The sequence below is a fragment of the Scyliorhinus torazame genome, chromosome 8 (genome assembly GCF_047496885.1).
Source record: "Scyliorhinus torazame isolate Kashiwa2021f chromosome 8, sScyTor2.1, whole genome shotgun sequence".
Classification (NCBI taxonomy): domain Eukaryota; kingdom Metazoa; phylum Chordata; class Chondrichthyes; order Carcharhiniformes; family Scyliorhinidae; genus Scyliorhinus; species Scyliorhinus torazame.
Window position 1 is genome coordinate 122766786 of NC_092714.1, and position 15985 is coordinate 122782770.

General features: G+C 43.7%; 1 protein-coding gene across 1 annotated transcript in view; it reads left to right on the plus strand.

Annotated features, from left to right (window-relative positions):
* Positions 1-15985, plus strand: part of LOC140428874 (uncharacterized) — a 216318-nt gene that overhangs the window by 44607 nt on the left and 155726 nt on the right. Inside the window, exon 3 of the mRNA XM_072515524.1 lies at positions 4481-5119. Within this exon, the coding sequence (XP_072371625.1) occupies positions 4481-5119 (639 nt within the window). The remainder of the gene's footprint in view (positions 1-4480; positions 5120-15985) is intronic.

Genomic DNA, 15985 nt, shown 5'->3' on the forward strand with positions numbered 1-15985 from the left:
AGAATTATAACATTCAGAAGAAATCAACCAGCAACTAACCTGTAAGTAGTTGATAATCCATTTAATTAGTATTGATGGAATAACCTTCCTGCTGCTGAACATGTATTCAACTGTGGAGACAGAGAGTCTTAGTTGGAGTGCTGTGCTCCATAGGGGGCAGCATAGTAGCATAGTGGTTAGCACAGTTGCTTTACAGCTCCAGGATCCCAGGTTCGATTCCCGGCTTGGGTCACTATCTGTGTTAAGTCTACACATTCTCCCCATGTGTGTGTGGGTCTCCTCCGGGTGCTCCGGTTTTCTCCCACAGTCTAAAGATGTGCAGGTTAGGTGGATTGGCCAGGATAAATTGCCCTTAGAGTCCAAAAAGGTGAGGTGGGGTTACTGGGTTATGGGGATAGGGTGGAGGCGTGGGCTTAAGTAGGGTTCTCTTTCCAAGGGCCGGTGCAGGCTCCATGGGCCAAATGGCCTCCTGCTGCATTGTAAATTCTATGATTCTATAGTGGCACTGTTGGGATTAAATCAGTGTAGCACGCTGACTTATGTCATAATCTGCCTGTCCTGCATTCTTCCAGTGACATTCACTTGACATGCACTAATGATCTCTCTAGTGGGCATGCATGTCACAGATGCCATTTTGGACCTCAAAGGACGAGATCCAGATTGCAACGTCTCGAGCTTCGGTTGAATCTCATGAGATGTCTCAAATATCTTGAATCTCGCAAGAGGCCTCTTGCAAGATTAAACGGCCTCGCCGCGACACCAAGTGTCAATGAGGCTGGCAAATCACTCCCGAATAACGTTCTCAGTGTCTATTGATTACTTCACTATTTCAAAGATAACACACTGCAGTTAAGATCCTTCAACATCTTAATCCCTGATTAAAAAAAGATAATCATTTGTCTTCATAACCTCACAAAGACTTTCGCTGTGCTTTTCCAATCCTGTGGTGGTAGGCATCATTGCAGGCGGGACTGTTGTCTGCTCTCCAAACTTTCCCATCCTGCCCGCAGTGATGCCCGTCACTGGCATTACCAGAAAACCCCATCCATAATAACAAATTGGAGCTGCCAGTTACTGACAGACATCTCGCTGTGAGATTCACAGGTTGTGAAATCAGTCATGCAGCACTAATCTTTTAAGAATAACCCTCAGGCTTATGTCAATGAACAGAGTGAACATTTGGCTGGATTCTCCATCCGTTCGTGGCAGTGGGATTCTCCATCGTGCTTCAGTGAGTGGGAGGTTTGGCAGAGCGCAAAATTCTCCATCCTTGCTCGCAACAGTGCAGCGTTCCTCTCGCTAGCAGCAGTGCATAAGTGCAGAGTTCCTCTCGCTAGCAGCAGTGTAGAAGTGAAGAGTTCCGTCACTAGCAGCAGTGCAGAAGTGCGGAGTTCCTCATGATAGCAGTAGTACAGAGCTTTTTTAATTTAAAGGGCAGGCGATTTAAATTCCTTGAAAGCTTGACAGTTCAACAGAGCTTATCCACTTTTTTTACACACATTCATACCTACTCCTACCAACAGCAAAGAGCACCTTACCTCTCCGCAACATTTCCCTGGACCTATCAAAATGACAACCCCACCTCTCCAATAACTCCAATAGGTTTATACTGTCTCCTGAAAATGCGAAGTCCATGAGTAGTATTTCAGAAATCTGATGATGCAAATTGGATCTGTTTGAAAGAAGATTTTCATTTTTGCGTGAGTACCTGCCTCCATGTACCACGGATGTGCAAATTACAACCCACCCCATTCCACAGCTGATGAAAATGGTCTGTGCTGGGTCTGGGGGTGGTGAATCTCCATGCAGTTCTCCGGCACCATATTGGAGAAGTCAAAGACCCTTTCTTGCCCCATGAATATTTAGGCTAAGGAATTGAGATTTACACATTCTCTCCATGGCCGCACAAGGGCAGCAGGGTACCACAGTGTTTAGCACTGTTGCTTCATAGCACCAGGGTCTCTGGTTCGATTCCCGGCTTGGGAGTCTGCACATTCTCCCAGCGTCTGTAAGGGTTTCCTCTGGGTGTCTCGGTTTCCTCCTACAAGTCCCGAAAGACGTGCTGTTAGGTGATTTGGACATTCTGAATTCTTCCTCAGTGTACCCGAACAGGCGCCGGAGTGTAGTGACTAGGGGTGTTCCATAGTAACTTCATTGCAGTGTTAATGTAAACCTACTTGTGACAATAAAGAGTATTATTAATATTATCCAGAATTTCATTTCCACAATGCTGTGAACTTTGCCCCAACCTTAGCCCAAGTGTTGCTGACAGTTTCTGTCAACCCTCTAGACTTGGTTTCTCGCATCCTCTCATTGCTAGCAACTCCCTTCTTCAACTTCTAGAAACCTTCTAATTTATTAAAAACACAGCCATTTTATTCAGTTGTCCACTATTTTTCTTTTCTCATGTATCACAGCCTACACTGATTCTATTCTCCAATACAATGAATTCAAAACCTTTGTCATTGTCTTTTAAATGTTTCAAGAATTTGTCGCATCCCATCTCTGAAAGCCCCTCCAGCTGTTTACTTCCTCTGGCATCATGTATATGTCCCCTCCCTTTCTCACTATCCTTAGTGGAACATTCAGCTGCCTTTGCCTCACCAACTCAAAGTCCTTGGGGCCGGGATTCTCCCCCAACCGACGGGCGGCCGTACCGGCGCCAAAGAGTGGCGTGAACCACTCCGGTGTCCGGCCGCCCGGAAGTTGGGGAATCCTCCGCACTTCCAGGTGCTAGGCCGGCGCTGGAGTGGTTGGCATCGCGCCAACCAGCGGCGAAGGGCCTCCGCCGGCCGGCCTGAGTTGGCGCATGTGCGGGAGCGCTAATGTGTTCTGGCGCTTGCGCAGAACCGCTGGCATGATCCCCCCGGCGAGAATTCCGCCCTTGTCCTTGGAATGCTCTGCTTCTTTTAACCCTTCCACTTTTAAAAACAATCTTTCAGGCCAACTTTTCAATCAACTCTCTTGGATAATAGGGTGATACGTGGCACAGTGGTTAGCATTGCTGCCTATGGCGATGAGGACCCGTGTTTGAATTCCAGCCCTGGGTCACTGTCCATGTGGAGTTTGCACATTTTCCCCGTGTCTGCGTGGGTTTCTACCTCACAACCCAAAGATGTGCAAATAGGTGGATTGGCCAGACTAAATTGCCTCTTAATTGGAAAAAAAAATAATTGGGTACTCTAAATTCATTTTTAAAAACTCTCTTGGATAAAAGGATTAAAGAATGGAAAATGTGCCAAAGTAGGAAAGTTATGTTTCTGCCTCTCAAAGCACCTGAGGTCGTCTTCTACGCTAAAGATGATCTATGTTTGAAAATTATTGTTAAGCAAGTGTCAAGTTCTCCAAATATTTCCTGACACATTGGAAATACCAACAAAATTGGTTAGTCATTTTGTTTTTATCACTCAGATCCTGTCGTCTTTTTGTTCCAATATTCACTTGTTGATTTGTGGATGTTATTTTTCTCATTTCCAAGAGAGCGGGAAAGACTCACCGGTCTGCCCGCTGCGTGTTTCTCAGCTGCTCGCCGTTCGCTGGTGGCGGGATTCTATCTTCCCGCAACTGTCAATGGGATTTCCCATTGGAACCACCCCACCCGCACCACCTTGAATCCCGCTGGCGGATGTGGATTGCTGGGGAGAATATTGAATCGTAATGACCGGAGAATTGCGGCCAGTATTTGTGGCCATATCGGTTGCAATAATATATTTATGATCATCCTTAGATTCAAACCCATGCTTCGTGTATACCATACCTCATTTATGTAAAGAAATATATTTTAAAATTATTACCCTGACCTGGCCTTTCTGCTCTGCTTAACTCCGTCCTGACTGAACCCTCACTCTTTACCCTGCTTGAAATGATCCCACTTGGTCTCTCTCCCACTTTCAACCAAGGAGTTATCTTGCTAAGCTGCAACCAGGCTCCTTTGTATCCCTGTGCTCACTTCCAAGCAGAGGTCACTGGGGCTTAAAAGAACCATTGAAATTCTCCAAACTTTCTGCCGTAACTTCGGAGGTAGTCACAGAAAGGTGCTTTTTTCCTCTTTGGTTTCCACCAAAGTTAAAGCAGGAGTTTGGAAGAACCCGTGTGGACATTTTACTAGCTCGCCTATCCCGCTATCGTTCAGGGACTAAATCATGAATGGGAATTGTAACTATACATTGCCCCACTCCCTTGTACAAGGGCATTGAGGTCAAGCATAGCTTCCAAGTACCACTGGGGTTTCCACCTGAAATTTCTCTGGCCTTTGGGTTTCATACCGGCCAATGCTGTAATCTGCCAATTACTGAAGCTATTGGCAACTCAGGCAATGGCGCTATTATGAAAGATGAGAATAGTGTCCAGCAACAGTACTTACATCTCAAACAGTTGTCCATGTGAAATAGACTGCTGAACATTCACATTTCTTTCTTCTTTGATCTCAAACTCAAACAGGTACGATCATGTATTAACTTTATTTTCCAATCTCTTCCAGGAAGATGCACTAGCCTCAAAGGTCAAAAAGCAGTTTTCCAGCTTAATGCGCCTGATGAATATGGGACACTGTCACCAGGAACAAGCATCCCTCCACTTGGCAGTTTTACTCTCTGCATTGACATCAGGCTAAGACAGAGTAATAGGAAAGGAATGACAGCATTTACCTACAACACAGACACCAAACGCAAGCCTTCCAGACACCATCATGAACTTGGCATCATGGTAGCAAACAGTAAATTGATAATCTGGTTGTTTCAACAACAGATTAATGTAGGGAAAAATATTTCCTTAGCTAACTGGCACTCACTATGTTTGACGTGGAACGGTCAAACTCGTGAAACACATGTCTATGTGAATAAAACAAGAGTGTTTTCAAAAACACTTAACAGTGATTACAGACTTGGTCAAAATGGGAGCCTGGTCCTTGGTCGGAAGCACAGTCGGGGGCCAGACCGTTTGAAGGTGGATCCTGAGACTTTTGTTGGAGACTTGTATTTGTTCAGATTGTGGGATGATGCAAAAGGACAGCAGGCAATATCTCGGCTGAACTGCGAAGATGGAAATGTCATCACCTGGGAAAGCCAACAATGGGATTTCATTGGATCAATCTTGGAAAATGATGACTCACTACCTTGTCGTAAGTACCACAGCATTCATTAAATTATTTATTTGAGGCATGATCTTTTCACAAAGTATTTTCACAGCTATGACAGCACAGGAACAAAATTGCATAATAAAACAGTTTCATCCCATTTCCTCAAAGAAAAGAATTATGTAAATCTCTATTGTCACATTTTCTGTGTCATTGTCGGCATCTGGACCTATACATCAAGTCTAGTTATCAATCTTCGAAATCTTTTAAGTGTAGAAGGTTTTCTCCTTTCCAATTTGATGGAAGTGACAAAACATGTTGCTCAAATTCTTTTTTACCAGGGCTAACAATGTTTCCCCAATTGCATCCCACCACAAACTTCACCAAATCACACACTGCCAAAACACTCTACCAATCCTTCTTACAAAATTTTACCCAGTCACGTATTGCCCAAACAGGTGCTGGTTTAGCACAGTGGGCACCGGTGGAGGTCAAGGAATAAAGATGATCCGATTCCCCATGTCCTCCACATAATATGAACTTCCCCGGTAATGGGGCCGGGGCTGCCCCTGAACAAGGGAAGACCTCACTAGGATAAAAACCCTGATCAGGGTGCAGGTCAGGGACGGAGATTTTTCGGGGAGTGGAGAGTGTGATTGTATTATTATTAAACCTTGTTCATCGTATTCTATCTGCTGGTTCATGTGTGCTGCTTTGGCGGATTAAACACTGGCAACAAGTATAAAGTGGAGCTGCCGTCGGTGCCAAGTACTACGTGCCAGGCCTACTTTGTCTCGGCCTCAGGAGGCCTTCAGTGTACCAGCCGATATGTGGCATATCTGGAAATTGGACCCACTTAATGCAGGCACTGATGACTGGATGCAATATGATGAGTGTATGCAGTATTTCTTTTAAACCCACAGGATTGTCGGGGATGAAAGACAGACAGTGATACTGTTAACTGCTTGCAGGGGCCCACCTATAATCTCATCCAAAGCTTGACCCACCCAGTTGTACAGGATTTGTGGTTATTCGCTGCTGGCTGGGGAGCATTTTGACCCGAAGTTGCCACTGATCATCCGGCGGTTCCAGTTCCACATGTTATGGGTCCGGGTCTACAGAACCTCAAAGTGTTTCATGGAGTTCAACCGACCCACAACTTTTAATAGATTGTGGTGTGGTGTTGCTAAATTTTGGTTGGCTCTTAAACGTTGCCCGTTGTATCTTTACTTAATTTGCTTGTTTCTATAACCTTTGCTCTAGAGTCGCCAGGTGTCTTTATGATACCGCCACGAGGTTCAAGTTCAAGTACTGATCAATAACTCAACACACCAATTAGTAAGATTCAAATCAAAACACATTATTATACACAGTAAATCACTACTCATGCATAAGCTCTACTTTCTAGACTATTCTCTATCACTAAAATGTCTATACTTAGCTTTGGACTGGCCCACCAGGTCAGGGGAACAAATGGCCTTTCGTTTCGGGTTCAGAAACTGCAGGATTCAAAAGCTGGTATGGACTGGTAGCCAGGAGCGCCTATCTCGTAGCGTGCGTTGGCTGGAGACTTACTTGGTTGATGCGGCAGTTTGGGCAGTTCACTCTCAAGGGTTGATTCGCTGCCAAGAAGGACGATTTGAACTTGGGGACTCTATAGTCCCCAGGGGCTTCCCTCCCCTTTGGGCGGACCCCATACCTGGTTCCAAGTGATTAGACTGCGTTCCGATCACTTGGATCGATTTCTCCAATACTGGAGCTGTTCCCAATTGCTGGGCGGTCCCTAAGTGTCCATTGGCCTTCCTTTGTCTTGGCTCCTGCTGGCACCGAGGAGTCTGGCTTGGCCTTATTCACCTTAAATGTTTCAATTGTTCCCGGGGATCGCTCATTAATATACAGATGGCTGCTGGTTTCGGTGCTGTCTGGGCTTCTGCAAAGTCAAATACACAGGAAACGTTGCACCTGCTAGTTTTTGCCTGTGTTGGCTGAATTTCCCTGCAGCCTTTGTGGATCTCCATTTTAAGTCGGGAAGTGGCCAACCCAGGTGGCTACACTGTGGGAAGCACACGGCGTACTCTCCAGGTGTGATACAGCAGAAATAGACAAATGGTTTTTAAAACAAAACAATGTTTATCCTATGAACTCAAGTTAACCTTTTAAAAACAAACATTGAATATCTTAACACCCATTACTTCAAAGATATCCCCAAAAGACTACAACACAAAATAATCCTTCAAACTGTTCCTTTAAACATCCAAAAGACTTCAAACCTTCAAAAATAAGAACATATTAGGTTACATTCAATATATTTATAGTCTTTGGATTGCGGAAATCAACAGACCAGCTCTGTGTTTTTTCCTGCAGCTCACAGCAAAACACACAGACACTCCCAGCTGCGTTCTCAAACTGAAACTCAAAAAAGTAGAAGTGAGCTCAGCTCCCCCCACCCTCTGACATCACTTCAGTGATATGATCAGTTCCATTTCTTAAAGGTACATTGCTTAAACATCCATTTCTTAAAGGTACTCTCACATGACACCTCCCCCCAAGAAAAAAAATAAACCATCAACTTCAAGATGGTTTCATTTTTCACCTTTGCACCATCAATTAAGAAATGCACACAATAAAAACACTTTACCGGTTCAAAAAAAACAACACACGCAAACAGGTATAATAATATAGTCCTTTTTTTTTTTCGTTCTTCTTCCTCCAACCGAAATCCTTCTCGATTGAGTCTCTTTGAACAAGAAAGTCTCTGCACGATCCATCCATTCCTCTACGCCTCCACATTTCTCTTTAAAGTTTGATACTTCAGTTCAATCTGATCACCGCGTCCCTTGCAATTTTTCAATACAGGAGCAGCGGTTACCACAACTTTCAGGCAGTCAAATGCTGTTGAAAGTCCGCTGTCCATTGAAATTTTTGATGATTCATCAGCAAGTCCATCAGTGGAGCAACCACGCTACAAATCTTTTGCACAAAGGTTCAATCAAATCCACTCATGCCAAGAAATCAAATTATTTCCCGTTCAGTCGAGGGTATTGGAAACTCCCCAATAACTTTTGTTTTCACATCCCGTGGGACCAATCGACCCTGTCTGATTGTATGGCCAAGGAAAGTGACTTGGGCTTTTCCAAATTCACTTTTGGCTAGGTTTATCACCAAACCTGCCTCCTGAAGTCGATCAAATAACTCCATAAGATGTTTTAAGTGACCTTTCCATGTCTGGCTGAAAACTACAAGATCGTCGATATATATCGCACAATTGGGTAACCCTGAAATGACTGTATTAGTTAACCGTTGAAATGTGGCTGGGGCATTTTTCATGCCAAATGGCATAACTTTGAATTGGTATATACCATCTGGAGTCACAAAAGCTGAAATCTCCTTCGCCCTTTCGGATAAAGGTACCTGCCAGGAACTTTTAAGTAAATCCAATTTGGAAATAAAAGCGGATTGTCCTACTTTCTCAACGCAATCCTCCAAATGTGGGATAGGATAAGAGTCCGTTCTTGTAACTGCATTCACCTTTCTATAGTCCACACACAACCGTTGGGTACCGTCTAGTTTAGGTACCATCACTATGGGTGAGCTCCATTGGCTGCAACCCACTTCAATTATGACATTTTTAAGCATACTCTCAATCTCTTTGTTAACCTGTGCCAATTTTACAGGATTAAGTCTATATGGATGTTGTTTGATAGGAACAGTATTTCCCACATCTACATCATGTATAGCCATTGTAGTACTTCCCAATTTATCTCTACAAACTTGCCCATGTGATATCAATAACGCTTTCAGGTCAGTTCGTTTTTCCTCTGGAAGGTAACTTAACAATTCATCCCAATTTTTAAGAACATCCTCATTTTCCAATTTAATTTGAGGTATGTCAAATTCACAGTCATCTGGATTTGGTTCGTCACTTTGAGTTAGACTCAGTAAAACCTCCTTTTTCTCTCCTTCCCTTTCAAAGTACCTTTTAAACATATTCACATGACACATTCGGTGAGTCTTCCTTCTATCTGGTGTTTTTACCACATAATTCACCTCACTTAATTTCCTTTCAATCTGCTACGGTCCACAAAACCTAACTTTTAAAGGCTCCCCTACCACTGGTAACAACACTAAAACTTTATTCCAACTGGCAAAACTACGAACTTTGGATTCCTTGTCCGCGATCCATTTCATCACATTTTGTGCAACTTTCAAATGTTGTCTAGCCAATTCACCTGCTTTATTTAATCGTTCCCTGAAATTTGACACGTAATCCAATAGTGTAACTTCCAAATTCTCACCCACCAATTTTTCTTTAATCAATTTAAGTGGTCTTCTTACCTCATGACCAAAAATTAGCTCAAAAGGACTAAATTTGGTTGACTCATTAGGTGCATCCCTAATTGCAAACAGTACGAATGGAATTCCTTTATCCCAATCCTCTGGATAATCTTGACAATAAGCCCTGAGCATTGTCTTTAATGTCTGATGCCACCCTTCTAACGCTCCCTGCGATTCTGGATGGTACGCAGTTGATTTAAATTGTTTTATTTCTAAGCTATCCATAACTTCTTTGAATAACTTTGAGGTAAAATTTGATCCTTGATCCGATTGAATTCCTGTGGGTAGTCCATATCTAGTAAAGAATTTAAGTAACTCCTCCACAATTTTTTTTAGCTGTAATATTATGTACTGGAATGGCCTCTGGAAACCTAGTAGACACACCCATTATAGTCCAAAGACATTGATTCCCACTTTTTGTTTTAGGAAGCGGTCCTACACAATCAATTAGGACCCTTGTAAAAGGTTCCTCAAATGCTGGAATGGGTATTAAGGGCACTGGTTTTATCCAATGCTTGAGGTTTCCCTATCACTTGACATGTGCGACATGATTGACAAGATTTAACTACATCATTATGTAGTCCAGGCCAATAAAAATGTTTCTGGATTTTAGCTTGAGTTTTTCTTATCCCCAAATGACCTCCCACAGGTACCTCATGTGCCACTCGCAACACCTCCTTTCTATACCATACCGACAATACTACTTGATGAACTTCTGCCCACTTTTCATCCGCCTGCATATGTACAGGTCTCCATTTTCTCATCAAGGCATCACTTTTACGGTAATAACACTCTGTGATACACTCAGATTCCTCTTCCGTATAAGCTTTCTGATAAATCCGTATTATTTCTACATCTTTCTGTTGTAACTTTGCCAATTTTCCTGAACTAAAAATATCCGCCTCATCCTCCACCTGTTCTTGTACTTTTTCAACCATCTGATCAAAAATCGTTTCTGATAATTGCACTTCAACTTCATCTCCACTCTTTGATTTCTCCTCTTGTCTTAACCTGTGACTTTGCAACCTTGTTACTACACAATCCAGAAAAATCCCAGGATATTCGTCCTTCAACACTTCAGTTGTCTGATTTTCCACTGGCTTATCAACCACAGTAGGCATCACTCCCACCTGCGATCCAGCTATATCATTACCCAAGATAAACTGTATTCCTGGACAAGATAGTTTCTCTATTACTCCTACTACCACTACACCACTCTTCACTGGACTTTCCAACCTTATCTTATATAATGGAACTTACCACCTTTTCTGGCAACATTCTTCCCAAACTACATAATTCCTCATCTCTTACCATTAAAGATTGACTAGCTCCTGTATCTCTTAAAATTGTGACTTCTTTACCTGCTCCTCCTGATACACATGAGTAAACTTTACCCACACAAGTAAATTCTTTAAAGGCATCTGGCACCTTCTTTTCAATTACTTCTTGAACAGGCTATACAATCATTTGCGCCTCCTTCGCTTCCCTTGGGCTTTCCTTTGCCACTCTAACAAACCCCACTATCTTTTCCTGTTTTACCACATCAGCCTCCCCAGGGCTTTTCTTCAACCACCAACACTGTGATTTTACATGGCCTAGTTTATTACAGTGAAAACATTTGAAACTTTTCATTTCTCTTCAACCCTCCTGGATTTCTTTTTTAATCGGAGGTACACTCTCTTTATTATCTCCCATCAATCACCTTTACCGTTACCATTTGAGTATTTCTCATGTCCCCAGTTTCTATCCCTCACCGGCTGAAACTGATGTCGGAAACCAAGCCTTGATTTATGAACTAATTCGTAATTATCTGCCATTTCTGCTGCTAATCTCGCAGTTTTAACCCTCTGCTCTTCCACATGAGTTCTCACTACATCAGGAATTTAATTTTTAAACTCCTTCAAAAGTATAATTTCTCCTAGAGCTTCAATACTTTGATCTATTTTCAAAGCCCTTATCCACCTATCCAAATTACTCTGTTATAACCTTTCAAACTCCATGTATGTTTGACCAAATTCTTTCCTTAAATTTCTAAACCTTTGCCTGTGAGCTTCAGGCACTAGCTCATATGCACCTAAGATGGATTTTTGCACCTCCTCCTACATTCCAGATACTTCCTCCGGTAGTGATGCAAACACTTCACTAGCTCTACCTACCAGCTTTCTTTGAATCAGTTAAACCCACATGTCCTGTGGCCATTTCATTTGTTTAGCTACCTTCTCAAATGAAATGAAAAAGGCTTCTACCTCCATCTCGTCAAACCTTGGCAATGCTTGGACATATTTTAATAGATCCCCACCACGTTTTCGACTATGACGCTCTGTCTCACTATCCTCATCAATCTCATCCAACTTTATGTTTCTCTCTGCGTCTGCCAATTTTAACTGATTTTCATGTTTTATAGCCATTTTATGAAGTTCAAACTCTCTCTCTTTTTCCCTTTCCTCTCTATCTCTATCTCTTTCTTTGTTTCTTTCTTCTCTCTCCTTTTCTTTTTCTCTCATTGCATACCCAAGCTGCTTTAATTCTTTTTCATGTTCAATTTGCTTAATCTGCAACTGGAGCTTTGCCACTTCTAATGAGTAAGTACCTCATCTTTTCGCATTTTGCCAGGCAACGTTAACTGCAATGCTTTTTGCCAAATCTAACAGCCTGCCTTTAGTCTCTGTCCGTAAGGTATTGCGTGTTACCGTGTCCACGCCTAAAAACTTCTGAGCCTCTGAAAGAGCCTTTGTCCACAACACACTCCCCACTTAAACTAAAATGCCACACCTGAAAAGCAACCACAATATGCTCACCCCTCACTGTCTTTAAGTTCGTTAAGCCAATCCAATAGATAGACTTTTATCCCCCTCGATCCCCCATTTGTTATGGGTCCGGGTTTACAGAACCCCAAAGTGTTTCATGGAGTTCAACCGACCCACAACGTTTAATAGATTGTGGTGTGGGAAGCACACGGCGTACTCTCCAGGTGTGATACAGCAGAGATGGACAAATGGTTTTTAAAACAAAATAATGTTTATTCTATGAACTCAAGTTAACCTTTTAAAAACAAACATTGAATATCTTAACACCCATTACTTCAAAGATATCCCCAAAAGACTACAACACTAAATAATCCTTCAAACTGTTCCTTTAAACATCCAAAAGACTTCAAACCTTCAAAAATAAGAACACATTAGGTTACATTCAATATATTTATAGTCTTTGGATTGCAGACATCAACAGACCAGCTCTGTGTTTCTTCCTGCAGCTCTCAGCAAAACACGCAGACACTCTCAGCTGCCTTCTCAAACTGAAACTCAAAAAAGCAGAAGTGAGCTCAGCTCCCCCCACCCTCTGACATCACTTCAGTAATATGATCAGCTCCATTTCTTTAAAGGTACAATGCTTAAACATCCATTTCTTAAAGGTACTCTCACATGACACACAGGGCCACTCTGGTCCAGACACAATCCACATGTGACTTCCTGGCCCCATTGAGAAAGTTGGCCAAATTATGTGGAATCCACGACGCAGCTACACAGACAAAACTTTTGGCTGAATCTAACCTGGAACAACAGCGCAGGGTAGAGATAGCTCCCACGAAAGAGCTGAAGAAAGGGTCCAGGAACGTCAGCAAATGCTGGTGCTGAATCTGGACCACCAACCATATACCGTTCGAATTCCGCTTGGGCTGAGGAAGTTGGCTGCCCCTCCTTGGGGTCCGGAGTACCACTGAACATTTTCCCCCGAACGAGGCAACACAGAGTATGGATATCGACCAGCAGCCGCTGTGCACAAAGCACACGAGGGAAGATGACATCATGAGGGACCACTCCCCCGCCAGGTGTGACCGCCCGTGATCACACTCACTACGTGGAGGACGACAACAGTTACACTGCGTGGCATCACCGAGGGTCACCCTGATTCAGGTTTCCCTGCACGTAAATAGGCATGCGATGCACATGGAGACAATACCGGAGTGGCGCGATTCCTATTCAGCCACTGCACTTTCAACCAAATCAGGTCTGTCCGCCAAACATTGACCCTTCAGGACACCAACGCCCATCTTGCCACTTACACGGGAGAACCCCTGGCAATCGCAGGAACCTGAATTGTCCCGGTCGCATATGGACAGCAGTCGGCTGACTTGCCTCTGGTGGTAGTGCATGGCAACGGCTCAACTTTGCTGGGACATGACTATCAGCAAGTTTGCCATATGCACCCGCACGGCCCTGAAGGGAATCTAGCGAGATTCCCATCCATTTTCCAGGATGGGTTGGACACCATAAAGGGGCATTTTTAGGCCTCGTGAACTAATACGGGAAATTTATCCTGAACCTGGCCATGCTATTACCCTCTGTTAAAATAAGGAACAGGATTGGAAATGGGCCCAGGAACAGGATGCCTCTTTTGCGAGGGTCAAGCAGCAACTGTCGTCCTCAAAAGACCATAAGACCATAAGGCATAGGAGCAGAATAATTCCACTCAGCCCATCGAGTCTGCTCCGCCATTCAATCGTGGCTGAAAGTTCCTCATCCCCATTCTCCTGTCATCTCCCCATAACCCCTGATCCCCTTATTAATCAAGAACCTAACTATCTCTGTCAGAAAGACACTCAGTGATTTGGTCTCCACAGCCTCCTGCGGCAAAGAGTTCCACAGATTCACCACCCTCTGGCTGAAGAAATTCCTACTCATCTCTGTTTTAAAGAATCGTCCCTTTAGTCTGAGGTGGTTTCCTCTGGTTCTAGTTTTTCCTACCAGTGGAAACATCCTCTCCACGTGCACGCTATCCAGGCCTCGCAATTTCCTGTAATTTTCAATAAGATCCCCCTCATCCTTCTAAACTCCAACGAGTACAGACCCAGAGTCCTCGACCGTTTCTCATATGACAAGTTCTTCATTCCAGGGATCATTCTTGTGAACCTCCTCTGGACCCTTTCCAAGGCAAGCACATCCTTCTTTGGATACGGGGCCCAAAACTCCTCACAATACTCCAAATGGGGTCTGACCAGAGCCTTATACAGCCTCAGAAGTACATCCCTGGTCTTGTATTGGGAAACCCTTCGGGGAGTGGAGAGTGTGATTGTATTATTAATAAACCCTGTTCATCATGTTCTACCTGCTGTTGTAAGCGTGCTGTTTTGACGGATTCAACACCTCTGTTGCACAATTCTCATCTGGCCAGCTGACTCCTCACCTTTCGATGTCCAGTCACCATCTTCATATGAACAATCAAAATCCATGTACACAAGAATTGGCTCCAGTATAATAAATTACCAATCCATGGCTTCAAAGCACTTACAAAGTTAAGATAATTCTTCATTATTCCTGATATGTAGGACACCCAACGTAAAAGATTAAGACAAAAGAAATGACGAACTTGTCCATTGTGCCTACCCCAGGTAGCCGTGAAGTTTTAACCATCATGGTTTTTGACGCCCTGGAAAGCTATCCAAGTCCAACAACCAAATATAGTTTGAAATTTAAACTTTATATTGCATTTATCTAAGTCGTTGATGCTGCAAAGTCCCGAATGAACATACAGCAAAATAAATGATAGTACCCATTTTTCTCCCTGGATTGAGATATAATGTATGTCGATCCTTTTGATCCTGCTTTTCTATAAATAGGTAGCAAAGGGAAAAAAAACCTTTATAGGCTTCTTTTCTCACACACTGTGCGTGTTGATTCATTATATCTGTCATGATATTCAAACACACACATCATGATAGACACACCAACAGACAAATCAGAACACACAACACCACAACCAATGACAGAAAGATATAAAAGCACAGACACGACCCCTGGTGGTCAGTAAGAGCTGCAGAGGAGAACCAGGACACATCTATTGCCAAACACACTCAGGGAGACAGCACGTGCAGAGTATCCAGAACGAACTGTATTATAAGAGTTATAATAAAATAGAGTTGTACCACATACAACTGTGTTGGCTCATCTGTGCACCAGAGCACCCAACACCACATGGTACAGGAGTGGATCGATACCTGCCGGCATACCTCAGTGTACAGAGACAACCAGCAGTGCCCAGGCATGATGTACGAGCTCCCGGTTCCGCAGGCGCTCCAGTGCGACGGCGACCTCCACGAAAACTGGCGGCGATTCCGGCAAATGTTCGAGTTGTTCCTGGCGGCAGCTGAACTCAAGGACCTGGATGATAAGGAAAAAATTGAATTTCTCCTCACCGTCGCCGGTGCAAGGGCAAGAGCAATGTTCAGAAGGTTCAGGTTCTTCAGGAGGCAGCAAAGGCACGATTACCAGGCAGTCATGGGCAAATTCGCCAAGTACTGTGAAGAATACGCAATCCAATGGGCACTTAAAGGTAAGAAAAGCTGCAGTACTCACCTCGTGGCTGGGATCCCGGAGCCCGAAATCCCGGGCCTGAGAAAAGGCTGGGTCGAGGTCGGCGGCCATCTTGCTAAAGGTATAACGCTAGCACAGTTGCGCGAGAAGTGCGCAGAACCGGAAGTTTCGTTTGCGCATGCGCGAGATGCTGCGCATGCGCAGTCAAGAAAACGGCCATCGGTAAAGGAACAGCGATCTGAGCATGCGCAGTCGCTTCCTACGT